Source organism: Diospyros lotus, chromosome 3 (genome assembly GCF_014633365.1).
Source record: "Diospyros lotus cultivar Yz01 chromosome 3, ASM1463336v1, whole genome shotgun sequence".
Classification (NCBI taxonomy): Eukaryota; Viridiplantae; Streptophyta; class Magnoliopsida; order Ericales; family Ebenaceae; genus Diospyros; species Diospyros lotus.
Window position 1 is genome coordinate 26813252 of NC_068340.1, and position 22655 is coordinate 26835906.

At 36.4% G+C, this 22655-nt stretch overlaps 4 protein-coding genes across 4 annotated transcripts; 1 reads left to right on the forward strand and 3 right to left on the reverse strand.

Moving 5' to 3' along the window:
- On the forward strand, positions 1-5753 carry LOC127797643 (bifunctional nitrilase/nitrile hydratase NIT4A). Its single transcript, XM_052330725.1, has 5 exons — positions 1-284; positions 928-1107; positions 2429-2722; positions 3286-3567; positions 5262-5753. Exons 1-5 carry the CDS (start codon positions 98-100, stop codon positions 5399-5401), a joined length of 1083 nt encoding a protein of 360 aa, XP_052186685.1. The 5' UTR covers positions 1-97; the 3' UTR covers positions 5402-5753.
- A 600-nt stretch (positions 5754-6353) lies between these two features.
- On the reverse strand, positions 6354-10708 carry LOC127797644 (uncharacterized protein At5g41620). The gene is made up of 3 exons (XM_052330726.1): positions 9108-10708; positions 8893-8991; positions 6354-8314 (listed from the first exon to the last, which is right to left on the reverse strand). Exons 1-3 carry the CDS (start codon positions 9438-9440, stop codon positions 7073-7075), a joined length of 1674 nt encoding a protein of 557 aa, XP_052186686.1. The 5' UTR covers positions 9441-10708; the 3' UTR covers positions 6354-7072.
- Positions 10709-10846: 138 nt separating this feature from the next.
- On the reverse strand, positions 10847-12139 carry LOC127797645 (photosystem I subunit O). The gene is made up of 4 exons (XM_052330727.1): positions 11934-12139; positions 11731-11803; positions 11398-11577; positions 10847-11063 (listed from the first exon to the last, which is right to left on the reverse strand). Exons 1-4 carry the CDS (start codon positions 12022-12024, stop codon positions 10973-10975), a joined length of 435 nt encoding a protein of 144 aa, XP_052186687.1. The 5' UTR covers positions 12025-12139; the 3' UTR covers positions 10847-10972.
- A 2986-nt stretch (positions 12140-15125) lies between these two features.
- On the reverse strand, positions 15126-16375 carry LOC127796531 (F-box protein At3g44326-like). The gene has a single exon (XM_052328705.1). It carries the CDS (start codon positions 16310-16312, stop codon positions 15308-15310), a length of 1005 nt encoding a protein of 334 aa, XP_052184665.1. The 5' UTR covers positions 16313-16375; the 3' UTR covers positions 15126-15307.
- Positions 16376-22655: the final 6280 nt, after the last annotated feature.

Consider the following 22655-nt stretch of genomic DNA (forward strand, 5'->3'; position numbering starts at 1 on the left):
GAAACGAAATTGTACTGAACCAAATCCCAGCGCGGGAGGATTCTAGAAAGTCCGGAAGGAAGGAAACGGGCTCTACCTTCTCACCTTCCGTAAATCAATGCAAAATTCCACTTCCCAGGAAGAGAGTGTTGTTCCCTCTCGGAGAATGGCATTGGCACCGGCGACCCACAGCGACGGACCTCTCTTTGCGGAGGTAGATATGGGCGGCGACTCCTCTGCTCCAACCGTCCGCGCCACCGTGGTCCAGGCCTCCACGATCTTTTACGACACACCGGCCACTCTAGGTACGCTAACTCGCTCCATTTCTCCGATCTGATGTGATCTCAAGGGTTTTCCATGAAAATTGATTTGCTATTGTAAAATTATCCTTAAGAGAGAGTTAAGAATTGAGAAGTTCTAGAGTATAGTGCGGCGAGCTGATGGTGATGCTGGAAGGATGGGAAAGAGAGCATGGAAGGAGTACTAGAGACCGTGAATTTGCTTGAGTTTGTGCTGTGTGACTCTGGTGATGTTTTTTTTTTTTTTTTTGAGGTTCATAGGGAAATTATTTTCGCAAGTTCTTGAATAGAAGAGACCTTTTACTATCAGTACTATGGCAACCCTCACCCTCCTATCAGGACAATGGGATAGTAATGCAACAGGCATCGAGATTAACGTCCTATCAAGGACCCACAAAGTATGCCTTCGCTGGGTAGCGTTATGCGTTTCTTACTTGTCGATGACTGATATGGGCGGATGCATTTTACTAGGCATGTATATTTTTTTCATTTTGGTATTTTCTCCACGATAAAATAGAGGACTTATAAGGTGACAATTGGTGAGGATTGATTCATTTCCAATTTTCTTTGCAAACAACTACCTGTGTTACGAAATTTTAGACTTTGTTGGAAAATTTATGCATTTAATACATTCTGTATTTGATTGCAGATAAGGCTGAGAGATTACTGGCAGAGGCAGCCTCATTTGGTTCACAGCTTGTTGTTTTTCCGGAAGCCTTTGTGGGTGGCTATCCACGTGGATCAAACTTTGGCGTTACAATTGGGAACCGCATGGCTAAGGGTAAAGAAGAATTCCGGAAGTATCATGCTTCAGCTATTGATGTGCCTGGTAATTTCTCTTGTGTTTGGTCTGGTTAAAACTGATTTATTGTTATAATGCAAGCTTGAGAAGGACCATTTTGGACAATAACATTCGTGGAATGCTTCTGAATACCCAGTCAAATGTTATTTATTTTATTAATTTTGTGAACCAAACATTTATGACAATTGGGGGCTTGTCCTTTATTTGAACAAGTTTGAAAAAATAACTTGGGATGCATTATGCAACTGTATATTCTCAGTTTCAACCTAACCTTTTGAAAATTTTGCCTGAACAATCGAAAGTTTACTCCATTGACAGTCCCACTAAACTGAGGACAATTTCACCTGTAGACTGTTCTGGCTTCCTTTGAGTCATTTTTATTGTGTTCTCTTAAGTTGGGTCAACTGTAGTCCTCAAATCATTCGCAAATTACATCTCAAACCTTTCTTAGGAATTTTAGGGCATTTTCTAACATCTCGGATCTCGGTCATCTCCTGTTTGGGGTGTAAAATGAAAATTTTCCCTGTCGTCATTTTCTCCAATTTATCCACTGGATTCATTTCTCAGGTTCCCTATTCATCTTATTTTAGCCAAATTCGTTATTTTGAACTCAATAATTCATTGGGATGTATTGTTACACCTCCATTGTCAGTTGAAAGTATTTGTGGTCTAGTAGCATGGAAAAGCTGGTGCGCTTAAGGTCACAAAATAAATTTTCGTACAAAGGGCATGTAAACAGGATGCTCTGATTCACTGTAGCAGTTGTTCTATAGAATCCTGCTAACCACACTGTGTCAAAGAGGTTTTGCATTTAAAAAGAAAACCTTTGCAAGGGAGCTCCTCAAACTTCTAGGAAATCCATATTTAGTCTGGGTATATTGCAAATTCCCTTGAAAAATCCCGTGTACTGCTCATATGTCAGATATCATCATACACTCCTATTTGTTGTATGCAATTCAAACTAACTTTGAGGTTGGTCTGAATTTCAAAACAGATGATGTGTTTCACATGGTGGTTGGGCAAATCAGCAATGGAATTTTATGCAGTCCCTAATATGTCCGTGCATATGGGTGGAGCATTTTATGTAGACAGCTGGATTAGGTTTAGGACTTCATGTATTATATCCGTATTGTACAGTTCTACTAACTGAATTTATTTGGGAAACCACGTTTTAGGATATATTTTTGCATATGCATGTCAAGCCAGGAAGAGAATGAGAGGAAATGATGCTTGTCAAAAGCTAGACATCCTAATTTGTTGATTGATCATTTGCTTGCAACACATCCATCTATATATTCCGTGCATTTTCAGTTAATTAGTCCAATATTCTGATGTATGATGTATGCAGGTCCCGAAGTTGATCGATTGGCTGCCATGGCTGGAAAATACAAGGTTTATTTAGTGATGGGTGTGATTGAAAGAGATGGATATACACTCTATTGCACAATTCTGTTCTTTGATTCTCAAGGCCATTTTCTAGGAAAACATCGCAAAGTCATGCCAACAGCTTTGGAACGTATAATATGGGGATTTGGAGATGGATCAACAGTTCCAGTCTTTGACACTGCAATTGGGAAAATAGGTGCTGCCATATGTTGGGAAAATAAAATGCCACTTCTAAGGATGGCAATGTATGGAAAAGGTTTGTTATATTTATTTGCTTTTCATTTTTTGTTTTTGATGTTCTTTATTCAACATGGCAAGCACACTTAACTTTATAAAGATATATCTTTTCTTGTTCTTGTTTTATTTGTGTGGAACCTTTTTTTTAGATCCTTTTATGTAATTAGTTGTCATGGGTTATCCTTTGTGGCTCGCCCATATCTGAGAGTCTTCATTGCACAATGAGAGAAATCTTCAATTACCTGTATTCCCTAAATTCTAAATTTGCTTATTAAATCATTTAATTATGATGAAGATCATGAATCTAAAACCTCACAATGCACTTGTTTAGATGCTAGCTTGAACTTCTCCGTTGGACATTGGGAGTTCCTAACTGATTTTATGGGCTGAATACTTGAAGTATGGTTTTGATGTGATTGTTAATCGAGTAACCTGTGCAATTGTCTTTATGCCTATATGCATGTATGAGTATGGGATGTGTTTCTTAATGAACTGGTGATTCTTCCTACCCTGTAGTTGACCACCTCGTCTTGGTGCAAAAGATGTCAGTGCTCTTTGGTTGACAAAATTTTACCTGTGTAGGTATTGAGATATATTGTGCACCTACTGCTGATGCAAGGGACATATGGCAAGCATCCATGACCCACATAGCTCTTGAGGGTGGGTGTTTTGTTTTGTCGGCCAACCAATTCTGTCAAAGGAAAGATTATCCACCTCCTCCAGACTATGTATTTCATGGGACAGAAGAAGATCTTACTCCAGATTCTGTTGTTTGTGCTGGAGGCAGTGTCATTATTTCACCATCAGGCACTGTTTTAGCGGGCCCCAATTTTGAAGGGGAGGCACTTATCTCTGCTGATCTAGGTATGGTTTCTGATTTCTCCTTTCAATTTTTTCCAAATGCCTGCACTTATTCTCATGTTGCAATACATGATTACAGAAAGAAATGAATATAACCATGAGAAAAAATAAATCCACTGAAAAGAAATGGGGTGACGGGTGAGAAATGATAGATCATACAACCATATTGAATCCAGTTAGGATTTCTACAATTGTGAGTTTCATTCATTTTCCTGAATTCTCCTAGCCCCCCCCCCCCCCCCCTCATAATTGTTCAGATCATGGTTCACCAGCTTCTGGCTTTGGGACTATTTCTGCTTTTCTTAAAAAAATCATGCCCTTTGCTATTCCCAAAACCCAGCTTCTATTATTAATACTAAAGTATAGCATGCATGCAATGGTTACGACCACTATGGGATCAATCTTTAGAATACATCATTTCATGAGAGGATATTTGGGAGCGAATTGCAGAAATGCTTAGGGCCTGTTTACTTGTGGAGAATGTTTTTTGTTTGCCATCTCCAGTTTTCATCTGAATGTTTTCATTTCTACAAAAAATTAGAGAAAAATGAAAAATACGTTCATTTTTATTAAATATGAAACTAGTTTTACATTTCATAAAACGAGCGAAATTGTTTAAAATCATGCAGAATAAAAGATGTAAAAATTGATGGTAAGAGGAGAGATGAATGGTTAGGGTGGCCTGATGAAGAGAGGAGCTGTCACCATCGTAGTGGCAGAGGGAGGTGCGTGCTAGTCAAGGGATAAGGACGATAAGAGGAGCTGTCACCATCGTAGTGGCAGAGGGAGGTGCGTGCAAGTCAAGGGATAAGGACGATAAGAGAGGAAGAGGACAGTGGGGAAGAGTGCACTGGTGGTGCCCATCACAGTGGCAGGGATGAGGACAGCAAGAGAAGAGGCTGGTTGTGTTCACCGTTGTAGTGGCAGAGGGCGCGGGGGAAGAGGAGAGGAAGGTGTGGTGAGTGGGTGGGTGGGTGCGAATGAAACATTAGGAAAAAGAGAAGTAAAAGGGAAAAAATTATTGTTGACAAGATTCGAAGTGGGGCTCAAATTAGAAAAACGTGTTTTTTTTAGAAAACATTTTTAAGATGCTTTCTATTCTCCAATTTAGGAAAAAAGATCGTTTTGAACATGGTTTCCAATTTTCTATCTCAAATATATTTTCTAAAAAACTACTCTAGTTTTCCACAAGTAAACTGGCCTTTATATTTTGAGTGTTGGAGGTGGACTTATATTAAATTGAATGCAAGACTAGTTCTCATTACAAAACTGAAACAAACATCAATGCTGTCATTGAAGCTATAAACATATCTATAATGATGCATTAACTAGTTTTCTGTCGATTTAAATTTTCTCTTGCTTGAGAGACCTCTACATCTGACACAGCATGACCAAAATAACTCTGCAGCTCATACATTATAACAATTCAATATAGAAAACCCCAGAATTCCATATTCTCTCTGAATTTTCTAATATAAGATATACTGGTTGAAAATGTTATTAAGTTACCCCGGCCAGGAATTCTGTAGGGGGTTTACCTGTGATAATTGTGGTCCTTTTGCTTGGTCCAAAACTAAGAATCTCTCTCTCTCTCTCTGAATTGGAGATTTAGTGCTGAGCACGTTCTTAGTAAAATTCTGTGATTGGTCTTTTGAGAATTTAACTCTTTATCTTGACTACGATCCAATGATGCACAGATCTTGGGGAAATAGCACGTGCAAAGTTTGATTTTGACGTTGTTGGACACTATTCAAGGCCTGAAGTGTTCAGTTTGACTGTGAAAGACCATCCAACAAATCCCGTTACTTTTACATCAGTATCTGGGAAAACTAAGTAGCTCCTACACGTAATACCAAAATATTTTACTGAAACCTGTTTCAAGTGCTAGCCTGAATGCTGAAAGAGATTATAAGCTATCATCACGACTGTTGTCCGGTGGTGTACTGGATGCCCTTATGTTTAGAATCTTCTTTGCACGGTTGCATTCACATGTTGTCTTAATTAGTCGTATGCATATGTTGGTATGCATATGCTTCTCGTTGCCAATAGTTTGAGATATGAACGTTTCTCCTGTTTGTTACTTGCAAAACTCCGATTGTAAATAAAACAGTTATGATGACAAGTTGTTCATTGGATGATCGCAAGTTTCATTATCAAGAAGCTATGGTTCCCATTGGTTGCGATGTTGATATTTTTGTTTTCTTTCTTTGTGTTAATTGTTTTAGACAGAGAATAATCAAAGAAATAATAAATCCATCTTCGGGATCTATTCCGCACTAAGACTTATGAAATTTTATCTAATTTTGGGATTAATATATAATTTTTAGAATGTCCATTGCTTTTTTACTTAGAATTGATAACGGAGGTATATGCCAGGTACGAGTACGTGAGAATCATCTCTTATTACAAATTCAAGGGCATTTTCAGTCTTAGAAAATATATTTTTTTTTAATTTTTCAATTCTAATTTTTTATTCAATGATTGAATCTCCAATTAAAAAATAAAAGACTCAATTTTTTTACTTTGTATTATGAATTGAAAAACATGAAAAAGATGTTTTCTAAATTTTTTGAAATAAATTATATTGGTTTTTGAAATATAAAATGCTAGGTATGTGTAGTTGTAAATTTAAAAATGTTTTCGACAATTGAAGAAGCCCTAAGCTTTCCAAGCTTTGATCTGCCCCCGCCTGATTAAAATCTGTATTGATGCTTTGCTGGCTAAGCATACTTGGACTCCTACACTAATCTGTATTGCACAATCATTTTGTGGAAAAAATAAATATCTGCAATAAGTAAAATTAGATTTATTAGAAGCTTCCATGCCAGGATATTGATTATGATTATAATTGATTACTAATTCAATATGTTGAAACAAATCAGTATTGGCTTACATGAATATTGGAAGGCCTGTTTGTTGTTTGTTTTCTCTCGTCTTTTTGGATTATATTAAGATGGTTCTGTTCTTTTTTAATTATTTTTTTATGTCCCGTCAGTATTTTTGATATTTTTTTTGCATTGATGAATTTTATAGTTTTGTTAGTAATCATTCACATCATTACAACTGCCTTCCCAATCGCAATGAAATCATCAAAGCCAAGGCAAAACTTGATACATTTTAGTACATCCACTGCAAAGGAACATAGATCAGACTTTTTGTTCAGACAATCAGAGTCGTTTTTGGTAGCAATATACAAAACGTTTCATCAGACTCAATATATTCCTATTCAGCAATGGACTTTGTCCAACAGACGGTAGCTACCTGGAGGCTGGAGAGACCTAACATTCTAACTATATGTTGGCATATATGCAAGAGAGTTGGCTTGGTCTGTCATGAAACGGATTAAGCAAATAAACAAAATACCTTTCTCCACTTGGATTCATTTTGCTGCCTCCAGGCCAACACACTCCAATATATGCCAAAACTTTATCACATACCATAATGCCAGATTCCTGGGAAGGTAAAGATCCAGTGTCTGTTTCTTTAGGAACTTAGGATTGGCAATGCCTTAGGGAGCTGCTTTTCTTGTTCTAAATAATATGTGGTCTCTAAGATCTTTTACCATCTTGTATCTCTCCATTTCCTCTTTATAATCTTTTCTCTGAACCTGCGAGGCAAATTCCAGTATTCGTCCCTTGTCGATCCAATCTGAATATTCCTCTGCTTTCTTGCCTAAATTCCATCCAAACCCATCTGTGTACTTCTCTTCCAAGTCAATTCTATTTTTCTGAACTCTCTCTTTGATGGTCCTCCTTTGATTGATTTCTTCATCAACTGCATCATTGTGAGTAACACCCCTGCAAGTGTAACTCCAATTGAATCCCTTCCCAGTGTTATCCACATTAAACTCTATCGAATGAAGATCACTGCTAGCCGAATCGTCTCCCTCAAGCTCCTGTCGACTCACAGTCTCCCCTCTATCACTCTCTCTCTCTTGATTACCACATGTTGGAGTGAGGTTCTTCCTCAAATACTCTTCAAGCTCCTTGATTCTGTCATAGCTAGGAGAGCCATCGCTTTTTAGTTTACTCAGTTCAGTTCTTAAGTAGCCTCCGTCGTCACTCTCAACAGCTGCATTTTTCTCCTTAAACTTATGTTTGGCTTCTGAGATCTTCATCTGTACTCTTTCCTTGTGCGACGCATCAGCAAGAGGAATCATACCACTCTCACTTTCCACCTTGTCCCAAGCTCTGCCTGATTCTTTTTTCATTTCTTCCACATTCCTGTCTTCTCCAATGCCTTTAGCTAACTCATCACATATTTGCTCTATTGTCTCTTTTGTCCTTTTCTCGCTCTGGAGCTCTTTCAGTGTCTTGGACAAAGAGGACTTCATGTCTGCCAACTCTCTGCCGAGCTTCTTGTTCAGTCTTTCAGTTTGTCTTCTCAGTTTCCTCTCTACCTCGAGTTCTTCTGCAATGGATGAAATTGCATTCCAAATTCTATTTCGCTCCCTGCTTTTCCAAGATGCCTTTTCTTCTGCAATCTGCTTCAGAAGGCAATCTCTCTCACCGCGGTTAGATTGCTGCACTTGGATCAGCTGATCAATGTGCATGCGAGCTCGACCAAGTTCAGATTGCAGCACTGAAAGTAGAGAGATTCCTGAGGAACAACGTTCATCCTGAACACAAATATGATTCAACACCTTCACGAGCTCCTTAGATGCAGTGAGGCCATTACGAACGTCCTTCAAACAAGTCTTAACATCAACTACACATTTACTTGGAGTTTGACCACAGGATTGAGTCTCAGCCTGCAAAGTGATCATAGCTACATTTTCATACAATTCACACTGCATGAAAATCTAACAAATCTGCACTGTTTTGAATTTTGAGCTTAGAACATTTTACACTTTTGGCCTCAAAAACTCTCTTTACTTTAGTATACTTGTCTTCCACAGAGCCTAGACATGGTGGAGGTTAGATTAAGGCAGTGTTTGGCACAGGCCACTCTCAAATGGTCCAAAGTTCTAATCATGTAAATCATAAGACTTGTCCTAGGACCATATTCTCTATTTTCTACGTTTGTGCAAGATCCTTGAATGATAACAGTAATCAGAACCACTGAAATAAATAGCTTTGCTACTTAGATACGTTAGATTACCGATTGTTAAGATAGGAATCAGATCAAATTTGAATTGTGTTTATTTCTCTTCAAGATATTATATTATAGGCTTACTATCACTTGACCAATTCTCTCTATAAATAACTCTGTACGACAGTTTATAATCCATTTGAAACAATACAAAATTTAATATTTTGGGTATTATAATTCTTACAGCACTTGTTAATTATGTTTCATAACGATCATATGCAAAACTTAAATTGATACCTTAATTATGCCGGAATCCTGAAGAGACGGCTCCAAGCCTCCCAAACGAAGAATAACGGACCTTCTTCCATAATCACCATGTCTATATTCACTCAATCTCTGAGAAATTCAACAACAGTTAGAACAGTAAATACAAAAACACTAGTTAGTTTATATGCAAAACTCTGATGCCTCAAGTTCAGTTGGAAAAACCAATTAAAATGAAACCCACAAACCTGAGCCGTAGAACAACCTGATTGCAGTCCCTTTAGAACTCCCCCTCTGCTCCTCACCACCATCTCCCTATTCCCTTCCCAACTCTCTCCCACTCCGGGCAAAGAAACTTCATTGAACTCCCAGAGAGCTGTGGCCCGTCCCCGCGCAGAGGCAGCTACAGCCTTACATGGTGGATACTTAGTGTTCGACCAGCCTCTCTTCCCGACAGAAACTGCTCTTTTCAACCGGTAATTGTGCACCAATGAGGAAGATGACGATGAAGAACAGCCTCGCTTTCTGATTCTACACTTTCTTCCTACCCTCGCTTCGACATTCAATTTCCGCCTCTGCATTCTCTGGCACACTAGTAAGTAGTAACCTCTCAATTTGACGGCAAAATAGAATTGGAATTCAGATTTGGTTCTAGAGATCTGGAATTATAGACAATGGCAATGAGCTTGGTTAGCATCTTTCTTGGTTATCTCGAAATTGTCCCTTGGAATTTTGGGATGGAAACGTACTTGTCGAAGGTCGGTTTCAGTGCTTTTACCGGTCACAAAAAAGATCAAAACCCGATAAACGGAGGGGGAATCTGAGCGCTTTAAGCCTTTAACACTCGAAACTTTGGTGGCAATGAATGGGAATTAGATGTCAAAGTGGATCTCTTTCAAACTTAGCATAGAGGGAAGGAAAAGGAGAAAGCAGCAAAGCAAGAGAGAGAGGCCTTGAAGTTGAGGAAGATTCAAATCTTGATCTCGAAGTTCAGTTGATAAAGGCCGATACATACATACATATATATATATTATATACACGGGAGGAAGAGCTGTTTGTTTCCATGGAAAATGGACGAGAAAACAGGGAAGAGAGGAGGCGGGGAAGATCGTTAATGGTTGGCATGCACGTGGCTCGGATTTGGCAAATTGGATACATTCCGGAGCAGGTTAACTGTATTTATCCCTTAATTGACTCGAATCTCATACAGCTACAGTTAGTTACATTATTCAAAAATGTTATGGAAATTGGAAGTTTTGGTGGTAATGACGACGCTGCAATCAAGGAAAGAATCACAATCTTCCAAATAAACTAAACAATTTGTAATTGAATTCACATTAACAGCGTTCACCAAAATAGCATCTCTTTTAGAATTTTTATTTCCTTAATTCATTCATTACTATACGAGATGATTGATACTTATTTTCCCCACTAAAAGGTGTTTTTGCTGGTTATTTTATTTTAAACTATAATATTTTTAGTTTACATTTGTGTATAATTAATTATTTACTCATGAAATCCAGAGCCAACGAGAGTCTAGCACATTGATATTGTTTATTAAATTTACAAAATTCCCGTTAAGAATCATTGATTGATTGTTTTTTTGGCCTTTAAAATCGAGGAATTACCTAAACATAGTTATAAAACTCAAACTTGAATTAGCAAATCTTATTAGGAAGGATATCCCATCTTTTTCTTAAATTGAAAAAAAGGTAGTCCATCTTAGTGGCTTGTATTATTATTGTTATGAACACATTGACCTCTTCTTAATCAGTTGGTGTTTGTGAGTCTTCCACAAGCATACTCCTTTCTTTCTTCAACATATATATATATATATATATATGCGTATTGTTACTCATTAATTGGTTAGTTTTGTAGGCAGCAGTATAGCAAACAGCAATGCACAAATAAGGTACAAAATGGGCGCCACAAATGGAAGCCTAACCCAAAAAAGGGCAGAGAGAAACGATTAAAAGTACAGCAATAATTTGAGAAATAGCAGACGTTGAGAAACTACTAAATAGAAAGGGATGTTATAATACATGATAGGTCACACATAAAAAGGAAAAGAAAAGAAAATAAAGCAGGAGGATAAGCATATATATATGCCAGCTTAAAAGTAATCCTCAGTCCTGCCTTTGAAGCCAATTTGCCCAAAAGTCAGGCACAAGAACAACCCCAGGTGCCAGCATACCATCCACAACCTACACATGTATACATATAAAAATAAATAAATAATGGTCTCTTTATTAGACATTTTTGTATGTAAGAATTTCCAATTAAGAATACTATATCAATAGATTTTTTTATATTTTACAGAAATATAATAATGTGGTTATTTGTTGTATCATTGTTTGAAATAAAAACCCAACCATTGCCTTTTTATTTTATTTTATTTTTAAAAGAACTGATGAATGAGAATTTTATATATACATACATATATATGAAGAGTATTTAATTTGAAAGAAAAGCGGACGCGCGTATTAATGTATGTATATAGTGAAATGAAATATGCAGTAGTAGCAAGTAGTAACTGACCAGAAAGGAGAACTGAGAGCAGGGCCGGTGGGGAAGTGAGAGAGCTCAGATCCAATGCTTTGGAAGAAAAGCCCCGTCAGACTGTTGCCATTTATCGCCGGAACGCTCGATGGCGCCAGCCACCCGATCAGTCCAAACCCAATCACGTTCAGATCTGTTCTCAGCCAGTCTCTCTCAAAGCTATACATACATATATATATCCATCATATTAATTCGATTCCAATAATTAATTAATATCCCATCACCACCATTAATCACATATTGTAGCAATTAATTAGTTAATATTAATGGCCATGCATTTAATAATAATAATAATAATAATAATAATGTTACCATGTAAATTTTCCTCCGGATGCATGAGCTTGCATTAGAGGGTTTCTCACCCTGACTGGAGCCTTCACAAACCCTGCAGTAGTCACCACGTATGTATTGGTTATTACTTTTGTCGATGAAATATGAAACCTTGTCCTAGCCAGTCGCTCCGATCCGGAACATGATTATCACAAAGTGCGTAATATAATTGATTAGACAGACACCTGAGCTGAGGGATGATGTCGTTGTCTTGCGCGGAGAGAGGGAGGGAGCGGCGGCCAACCCTGAGACGGTGGATGTGGCGGCGGCGGCCATTTTTCTATGATATATCACTCCGACGATCTGTATCTGTACTGGGCTCAATAGAATGGCGATCGATGGATGGGGCAAAACTTAATTTAGCTGCCGGTATCTGGTGACATGCGATGGAGAGATTGCGTGGATGGAATGTTGACCTATAGCATCGTGCCAACTGGGATTTTGTGGATAGAGAGGGTCCGTGGGTGGGTTTTATATGTGGTTTTGTTTTGTTTTGGTTGAAATTTGAGTGATCCACTGGCGGGCCGACACTGACGGGCTTATCTTGAGCGGATTCGCAGCGTTGGGCCCTCACCAACCAAGTTTACTGCACCTTGAACTTGAACTTGTGGATTCCACAGCGCATTCCTCCTATTTTCTACTCTCTTTTTTTTTTTTTTTTTTAATTAAGATATGAATTAAAATATATATAAAAAATATTTCAAATACAAATATTTTTATTACATTTATTAAATTTATTTAATATTTTTTTAAAAAAAGTAATGTGAATTCTTATATAAAATTATTTAGTTAAATTTATCAGATAAATTTATTTTGAATCTCACATATAAAAAAGAAATAACATATATATTCTCTAATGTATTCTAAAAAATTTAACAAATAATTTGATAAAAATTTTAAAATATTTTTTAATCTTATCTTAATTATTTTATATATTAATTTAAAAAATATTTTAATCTTATTTTAATACAAGCACTATCATAAAATGCCGAATTGTCGACACGTGCAAAATCTTGAAATACCAACAAAACAGTCAACTCAGAGTTGGAGCCAGCCAATTAGAAAACATTTAACCACAGATTTATGTTCTTGTGTTATTTTAATATTTTTTAATGTTAATATTTGTCAGTAACGTTATTCATATAATTTAAACTACAGAAATGTTCTACGTAAATAAATAAATATTCATTAAATGATATTTGACAGTTATAATTTATTTTTTAATTTTCTTGATAAAATTTAAATAAAATGATTTTTAGTATAGTAGTAAAGTTTTTAAAAATATATTTAAAAAAATAATTTATTAACAAAGTTTTGTATATAACATAAAAACGTAATATTTGCTTATATCATAGTGATACTATTATATTTAGTAAAATTTAAAACCAACAATTCACTGATGGGGCCAATGAACTTATGCCCTTCTCTGTTTAATGGTTGCATGAGTTTAGCAATTCTGCCCATTAGGCAATGTGTTTAATTTACATAAAATTTAAAAAATAATTTATGAATAACATTATTTCGTATTCTCGATCATATTTTGCTTATCACATTAATGTCTCACACTTCAAATTACTATGGAAATTTTAAGGAATGAAGCAATGAAAAAAAATTGACAAATAAAAATAAACCTGAAAGTTAAAAAATAAAACATAATAAATAAAGTACCACGTGGCACATAGTTAAATTTTGCTACAATGAATAGATTTAGTCATTTAAATATTTAAAATATTTTATTTTTTGATAAACATCTTATATTTAGATTAAAAAAAATAAAATTATATGTACATAGAATAAGTATTATAATTATCTAAATAAATTTACGTATAGGTTAGGACGCCCTATCCCTGTACTCATCTTTTAGGGGGGGCGGGGGGGGGGGGGGGGGGGGGGGGGGTTCATACCTATTCCCTAGAAATAGGGTTCATACCTACTCCCTATAACAGATTTTTCTTTTTCTCCAAATCCAGCCCAAATGAAACAAATTTAAGGATTACCTATAATTCTGTCTGTAAGTTAATTAAGCCAATTAGGCTCATAATCAAATTTAAAACTTGTTCTAGTCTAGTGCCTGCTGCTATGCCATGCCATTAAAAATGGCCAATTAGGCTCATAAATTTTTTTATTGAAATTTTATTATTTTGGTGGTGTTAGCGACAACTCCAAGGCAATTTGTTGATTTCGAGGCAATCTCAACTCTTGATGAGCTTAATCTCGTGGGCGAGATTGATGATCAGGAGGGGTCATGCCCCAAGGGTGAAAAATACAATTGGTGAGTTTAAAGCTCAGACATGGTCCAAATCGACAATTAAAGTTGTTGGGTTAGAGGGGTCGAAATGTTATGAGATATTTTTGCTATTATTGTCTTCTTAAAGAATTTGAAAGAAAAAAAATTATCGTAACAAAAGCAAAAGAGAGAGTTTCAGGGCGATTTTAAGATTTCTAGTGAAATACAAATGAATGGAGATGATCGAATTTAGGATGATATTGTGACAGGAATTAATGGTGGCAGGTCTGGGTTTTCTATTAGCAAACCCAATAATGGAATTATCGTTGAATGAAAGGAGATATATTTATTCGATGATTCAACGAATTCGAATGACTCCAAGCGATGAAGTCACATTCTTGAGGGAGAGAGATTGGTTGAATACGATGAAATCTATTCGAGATAGAAGATTGGGTTTTGGTTTTTTTTCGAGTTTCGATGATGAGGAGATGGCATCAAGCAGTAAGATGAAGTTGATCTCATTAGAAAATTTTCAATCAGATTTCTATGATGATAAATATCAAGACTCTCAATTGGGAATGGCATATTGTTTACATGTGATGGGACAAATATCTCATGATCTAGGTATGTTTATGAAATCAAAATTTGAAATTAAGGAGAGGAAGTAGAAAAAGAATGCCCTTAGGAGAGTCCAAAAGGGTTTTAAGTATAGTTATTACTGATTTAGCTTGACGGTGATAATTTTTTATATATTTTCTATGCACACTCTTAGATTAGCAGTGTGTTAGATTATTATTATTATTTTTGTATTCTGCTCATGACTCAGACCCCAAAGCGCAAGCGCGCACATATGTATACGCACGCGTAACACAGCATTCACCTTCGCATTCGCATTCGCGTTCGGATTCGAATTTTTAGCCTGTACGCCGGCTTTGACCTGCAATCTTGACCCCATTTTGTATATGCACTTTAGTTTGTGGGGGGTGGCATCCCTCGTGAATAATAATAACTTAATACTATAATATATATATAACTTAATGTCAATCATTATTGAACACATGCCATATCAAAGTGGATAACATATATCTTCTTATGCCACAAGCATACATCTTTAATTGCATGAGTGAGAATAACAAGGCCAAGGCCAATGGAATACAACTAAAACTGGTTCATTAATTAAGAAAAAAATTAAAATAATTAATCAAAATTACAAAAATAATCCTGCTATATATATATATATCATTTTAATTACTAATAAAAAAAATTGTGTAAAAATATCATTTTCCTACTGTCTGTAATAATAACAGCAAAGAACTACAATTAACAATTTAATTATCTTCTTAACAGAACAAACACCCAGGCTAAGAAGATGACGACTCCGGCGGCTATGCACGCCATGTCCATTGTCCTCTCTCTCCTCAGATTTCTCTCTCTCCTCTCTCTTTTCATCCTCAAGAATTCTCCACGCCTCTCTCTCTCTTCCCCTCTCTTCCCCTTTCTTCTCTCCCCGCTCCTCACAGCCTCCTGCAAAATTACCAAGCTCTGCTGCCCTCTCAAATTCTTCCCTTCCATGTCCTCCATCAGAAAGCTCACATCCTTCACCTGCAATTCGCCTCCCTCCTTCGAATTTCCACAGCACGTTACCACTGCTTCGCACACGACCAGCTCTCCTTTCCTGCCACCGGCGAGGACCACCGAGTATCGAACCTCTATGTCGCCAGTCAGCCAGTGCCGGTTCACCGAAACCGGCCTCCTGCTGGAGAAGTTCGCCGCTCGGTTCTGGGTTGGATCGATCATCACCCAGCTGAGAGTCAGGTTGTCTTCTAAGTTCGCTCCGTCGAGTTTGATCGGTGTTGGTACGGTCTCTTTGGGTTCGAGAAGGTCCAGCCGGAAAGGCGAGCATAAGAACCACCCGGTCACGGTCTCGGTCCGGTGGATTCTGGATAGTATAATATGATCTTGGTAGTGTATGTCGATAGCGGAGATTAATTCTGAAGGTGGCGGCGGCGGCGGAAGTTGGCGTTTGGTCTGTGAACGATGGCGATGGTGGAGGGTGGAGAAGGAGTCGGAGAAGAATGAACGGTGACCTGCCGGGAAGGTAGAAATAAGGTGGCGCAGAAGGGGGTCGCTGGTGGAGGGCCACGTTTGGTTGCAGACGTCTCGCCAAAGGTTCTCGTCTTGGGAGAGAATGTGTAGTTGGGACGACGCGCAACAGGCGGAGGCGAGGGTTGGGCCGTCGAGCCTTGTCAATATGTGGGTTTGGATTATGTCGACATGGACGGCGGAGATTGCCGTGCCTACGCCGCCACCAGTGGTGGCCGAAGAATCAGAGTCCATTCTCTCTCTCTCTCTCTCTCTCTCTCTGCTCTATCTTGAAGCCGAGCTTCCTTGAGAAGGGACAGATCAATTAGAGTGGTTTTATACAAAAGTTTTGAGCATACATTGAAAAGTCAAAGTGACGCGTAATAAATCATTGTCACGTTATCTTCAGTACATTTTTTGTTTCTCTAAGTGGTATTTTTTTTAATATATGAGAATTTTGTTTCCAACATATCATTATTCTATCATATATATATTAGAGATATCTAGACTTTTATATTTATAGAAAATATATATAGTAATATATAAATAAATAAAACAACTTACACCATACGCACGTTTTGAGTTGTTGACATAAAAAAAAAAAAATAATAACTCACCTTAAACGAGTTTTTGGAGATGAAAGAAGACTGCAAATTTGAGCAGTAGTAGCTTATTAATGGGGGTTTAATTAGATGTTTCAAAGTGGCCGCTGGCTCTGGCTGGACTTTTCTTTCTTTGAGAAATGAAGGTGTACAGTCCATGCACTGAACATAACATGAGACTGAATGAATTGATATCTATCAGCATGGAAATTATGTGTCAAAACTGCTCGACTAATTAGAAAATATCCCCTTGGTCAAATTTGGCAAACCCCCCGCCTGCCTTCCTTCGTCTCCATGCACCACCCACCACCCGGATTTTTAATTCATTTGTTCTCACCTCTTCCCGGTCACATCTATCTTCATTCTTTTCTTTTACAAGTACCAAGTACCATTATATTATTCTATACTCTATTATCTTAATTTTATCTAAATAATATTATGAGTCATATATGGTGATAGTATCATCAGTCATATATCACAACTTTATTAAATGATATGTTATACAATTAAAAAAAATAATGACATATAATCTCTTTAATCTCTTTTAATGAGAATACATCATATAACTGATAATATCATTATCAATCATAAATTGTAACATTATATTTTTTGGGCCAATTCTTCTGAAATTAATTCTCGCCATAAATCTGTGGAATTCAAGAAAAGACGGCTCGGCTGTATATAAAGTTTCTAAGCCCGCGACTTTGAATTGTCAAACAGGCCTTAGCCCTCCCTCAATATTAAATTAAATAATTGAGTCACAATTAATGTTTTCCAACACTGAGCAGTTGGGGGATCAACGGATATTAGCCATGCTTGGCCGCCGTTATTGAAGAAACTATATATAATTTTTTTTGGGGTACATAACTAAATATAAATTTTATAAGATTAATGTCTTGCTTACTAGATTTAGACCATGAGTTAGCTGTATTGGATTATCCATTAATTAAAATCTAATAATGTGTAAATATAAATTTGATTTAGAATTTTTAAATAGAAAAATTATTCTAATTTATTTATGACCCCCTCCATGCATTGCTAACTATAAGCACCCCTGCCCGGATATCCCCAACCACTTGGACTACCTGAACGGAATTGCCTACAGGAGAAGAAAAAGAATGAACATAAGACAAAAACCACCCTGACATGCATACACAAAAAATAAGAACAACGGAAGCGAAGCTAAACACATGCATGCTCTACGAGTACCCTGCAACATAGCGGTCACATGATAAATAAATAAATACAAACTCTTGTGCTGACATACACGAGACTTGAGGAAAGACCTGACACAGTAAGAATAATAGAGTAAATCGTACTCAGACATCAGAGTTAACCGGGACTGCCTGTACACCATACCGACTCTGTCGCTAAGAGATGACTCCCTTGCCATGGCCCACGCTGGCACTACCTAAAATGATGGAAAGCAAGGTGAGTCGAGAGACTCAGTAAGCATAAGAAAATAAAGGCTGAAGGCTGTATAGATCCAATAAACTCTCCTCAGCATAAACCCTCAGGTACACACAAGCCATGAGACGCTACAACAAAATGGCATAACATAATAAAAGCACATATCGGTCCTTGGGGCCCACATAAGACACCTGGCACCCAAGTCCTATACCAACATGTCGCTGCCCTGGACGGTAACAAATACCTCCAGCAAATCTGTGCGCGCCATCCCGGGTCGGTACTCCCGTCACCCGTCCATGTCGGTACTCCCGACACCCAAGCCATAGGCTCCCTCGGAACGGTACTCCCGCCCAAGAACTAATAACTACCAGTAGCCATGCAATGCACATAGAAATGCAATGGCATAGTGAGCATCAACGTGATACACCGGCGCTCATACATCCAGTCATCAGGCTATGCTCCGCCCACATAGTAAATCAGACGCGATGCATATGCCCGTGTTGGATGCAGCATAACCAAACTAGAATGTCCGTGACCAAGCATAACCAAATCATGATAAACCCCACATGTAGCCTGTACCCATGTGCATATCAAATCATGAACAGTAATATAATGAATCTAAACGTGCAGTAAATCACATACTGGCAGAACTAGTCAGCAGTGTCTGGCACCGGTCAACGGCCAGTGACTAGGAGTGTCCACCCGACGGTCCACTTCAGGGCCGCACAATAGTCTACCCCAACGTCACCAACAACCGACCCCTACCCTACTGCTCAATAGCTCTAACCGAACCATAAATAAATCCGAGAAAAACTGTAAATAAACCCGATAAAATCGTAAATAAACCCGCACGTCTAGGAACCTAGTTTCCAGGCTGGTTCAGCATCATTCTCAAAAGGAGTGGGGGCGATACAAACCCCCGTAGGCACTCAACGAATAAAACTCTAGAAGTCTCGGATTTATTTAAATTAAAACAAATGAATAACAATTCAACAAATAAGGCTAGGCGCCGAATTAGAGTAAGGGAGATGATAAAATACGAGAAACTACGAAGTCTCTCAGGAGAATTAGAGAACACGAGGAGAGGGTTAGGAACTTGGCTTTACACGGTTGTTTCTTACATTTCTTGTACTCCCGCTGTGAAGTAAAACGTTTAATAGCGATTAATAAAATCGTGCCTTGTATTAATTAAATCTAACCGTGTAATATAAATAATTTAACCGTCTAAAATCACATGTAGGCGCACCATAAATAAAACCCCAACGAGTCTCATATTTAATTTAAATTAAATTACGCTAATAAAATCCTCATTTCGTATAATTAATACGCGAAATCGGAACGAATTAAGGGAAGGCGAGGGGTTCATAAAATAGAAAAAGATCGCAAGGGTAGAGGGAGCTTGCCTCTATTTAAGCTGATTACAGCGTTCTCACGCTTGAACACCACCAAATTAATACACACTATAAATTAATATACTCTCCAAAAATTAATGAAATTGGACCTAAAATAAAATTCCAACCGCATAAAATGATTTATACACATTTATTTACTTACCTGGTTGATTAAAACCCATTTATACCAAGTTTAATCTTGGATTTCTTCTCAAAAATAGCCTTGTGTGCACTGTTCTTTTTCTCCCAAATTTCCTTGCTGCTTTCTGCTTCTAAAATGGCCGAATTCGGCCTTAAATCAGAGCAGAACGAAGGCTGCTAGCGTAAAATAATTGGGCGGCTGGGAGCGCGCCACGTGGCGGGCGCTAAAGGCTTCACCGCCTCCTTGAAACGACGTCGTTTCGGGGAGGAAATTTGCTGAAAGATCAACAAACTTCTCCCAGCCTCGCGCGTCCGTCGGGTGGTTGATCCCGCGTCCCTCGTCTGGTCAGCCTCGCGCGCGACTGCCCGCGCCCATGCCCATCTTCAACCTATAAGGGTTTCCATTAAATTTAAAGTGACTTTCAGTCACTTCCGCAAATCACACTTCAGCACCCATTATTTTCAGTAATTGCACATACACCCGATCTTCTATTTTCTTCTGATTTTACTTACACCCTGATATTTCCAGAAATTCCACTCGATTAATTTATTTTCTTATTTCATAAATACTCCCAATTAACTTAATTATTTTCTCAAAATTACATAAATAACATTTTTCTTAAATCTCCCAATACCCAAATAAATTAATATTTCCTTTTAACCCACAAATATACAATAATCTCCACAAACACAATAATTAATAATTAATGTCTATTAAATATAAAAATATTTAATAATTATTAATTGGTCCTACTAACTTAATAATTATTTATTTAATTCTCAAATTCTGGATATTACAGTAACTAACGAGAATAACCAATAAAAATAAAAATAAAAATACCACTTTGACGAAATTTCCGATGTATCAAGTCAAAATATCAATAATTTTCTCAATTCAACCAATGATGTGCTGAACGTGCTTAATTGGGCAATCACTAACCCATTAGAAGAGAGAGTGGTTGCCTATCTAGTGCCTTCATTAATCTATATGTTGACCATACAGCCTGATGTCTTGCTTGTAACTATCCAAGAATATAAGCAACCGATCATCTCGATTGGACTTTTGGAGTGATGGCCTTATTGGACCAAATCCAATCTGTGGGGCATCAACCTATTTGTTTCCACAACTTAGCATGAAACTTGCAAAGTCAAGAGAGGAGAACAGACTAAAAACAAGAGCCAAATATTAAATTCTCAAAATGATCATGATAAGCAAATAAGAAAAAAGTTAAGAGAACCCACTTGTTTTTTTTCTTTTTTTAATTTTATTAGAGCTTAGTAAATTTTTAATATTTAATAATAATTTTTAAATATTTGAAATTTAATGTCTGCTATCTCCTTGAAAATTTTCCAAACAAGATCCCATGAATAAATAATTAGTCCGTACAATATAAAATTCATAACAAAATGTTTCATTAATATTATTAATTACTTGTCACAACAACAAACTTTAATTATCTACTAAAGTTGATTGTCGGACCATTTTTGTGATGATCTAACTAGGGCTGACTGAAGGGTAAGGCCACTAAAATCTATATCTAGGGGTTTCAAAATATTTTTAAAAGTCAATTCTATCTATTATAAAAAATTAAATACATATATATTATATTTTAAAAGACTCCTAAATTAATAATGATTTAGCAGCCTAACCCCTTGAATCGACTCCGGACCTAACTTAATTAACTTTTGATGCATTTCCTACTTTATATGTTTCTTCACACTTTTTATAAAGACCCCACTTTGATGATATGATTGAATTTAAGATAACAAGTCTCCCATGACTTACCTGTCGATAAAATAAGGATCAATCAAACGAATAATTAAAAAGCCCTTCTTCGAGTGTGATAATGTAATGAAAATAAAACGAAAAAATAGCTGTACTTTAATTACTTAGTTCATATTTGCCATTAGTTAGTTTCTATTATTAAAAGTCTGTAGAAAATTCAATATACCTAATTATTATGTTAAAAAGTAATGGTTAAACTTTAATAAATGGTTAGAAATTATCATGCAGAAGAAGAATATTACAGAATTAAACAGTAATTATATAAATCATACCACCAATTATAGTTAATTAAATAATTATTTGTACGTATTCAAATATCACAAAACAAAACTTCAATCTGTGTTGTAAAATCCCTTAATGGTACCCGTATAAATCATACATCCTCCTGCAAGCAACTGCAGCACTCAATGCAAAGAAAGTTGGCCATATTAACCAAATTACCCCTTTATTTCCTCACGTAATATTTGCTAACTAAAATACAAGTTAAAAAAAAATGAGATATAGAAAGTATTATAAATAAAAGTATTTTTTATTATATTTATTAAATTTATCTGGTAATCTTTAGAAAAAAAGTCACGTGACTTATTATCTTAGATTGTTCAGATAAATTTATCTCTTCTATCTTGAACTTTATAAATAAGAAAAAATAGTTCATATGCCCCAAAACGTATTTTAAAAAATTTAACAAATATTTTGATAAAAATCTTATAATGTTTTCACAAACTTATCTTGATTATTCCATATCTTGGTTCAAAAAATAATTCTACCTTATCTTGATACAACCTTATCTTTCTCATTTTAACAAATACTATCTAAAATGAGTAAGATAAGATTGTATCAAAATAAGATTAGATTGTGTTCGATCAAGATATGAATGATTAAAATAAAACTGAGAAGCATTATAAGATTTTTATTAAATTATTTGTTAAATTTTTTAGAATGCACTGAGGAACACATGGGTTATTTTTTTTATTTGTAAGTTTCATGATAAATTTATCTGGAGGATGAGAGAGATAAATTTTTTTGAACAATTCCAGATAAAAAGTCACGTAACTTCTTTTTCAAGTATTGTTAGATAAATTTAACAAATACAATAACAAATATTTTTGTCTAAAATGCATAAACGATCAAGTAACTTTGGCTTTCTTCTAATTTCACTAGCAACCATGAACCTTTCATTTATGTTTACAAATGAGACAACATCCAAAAATTTGACCAAATCTTTCCTCTGTTATGATCTCTTTCCTAATTTGTTATTAATTGAGCAC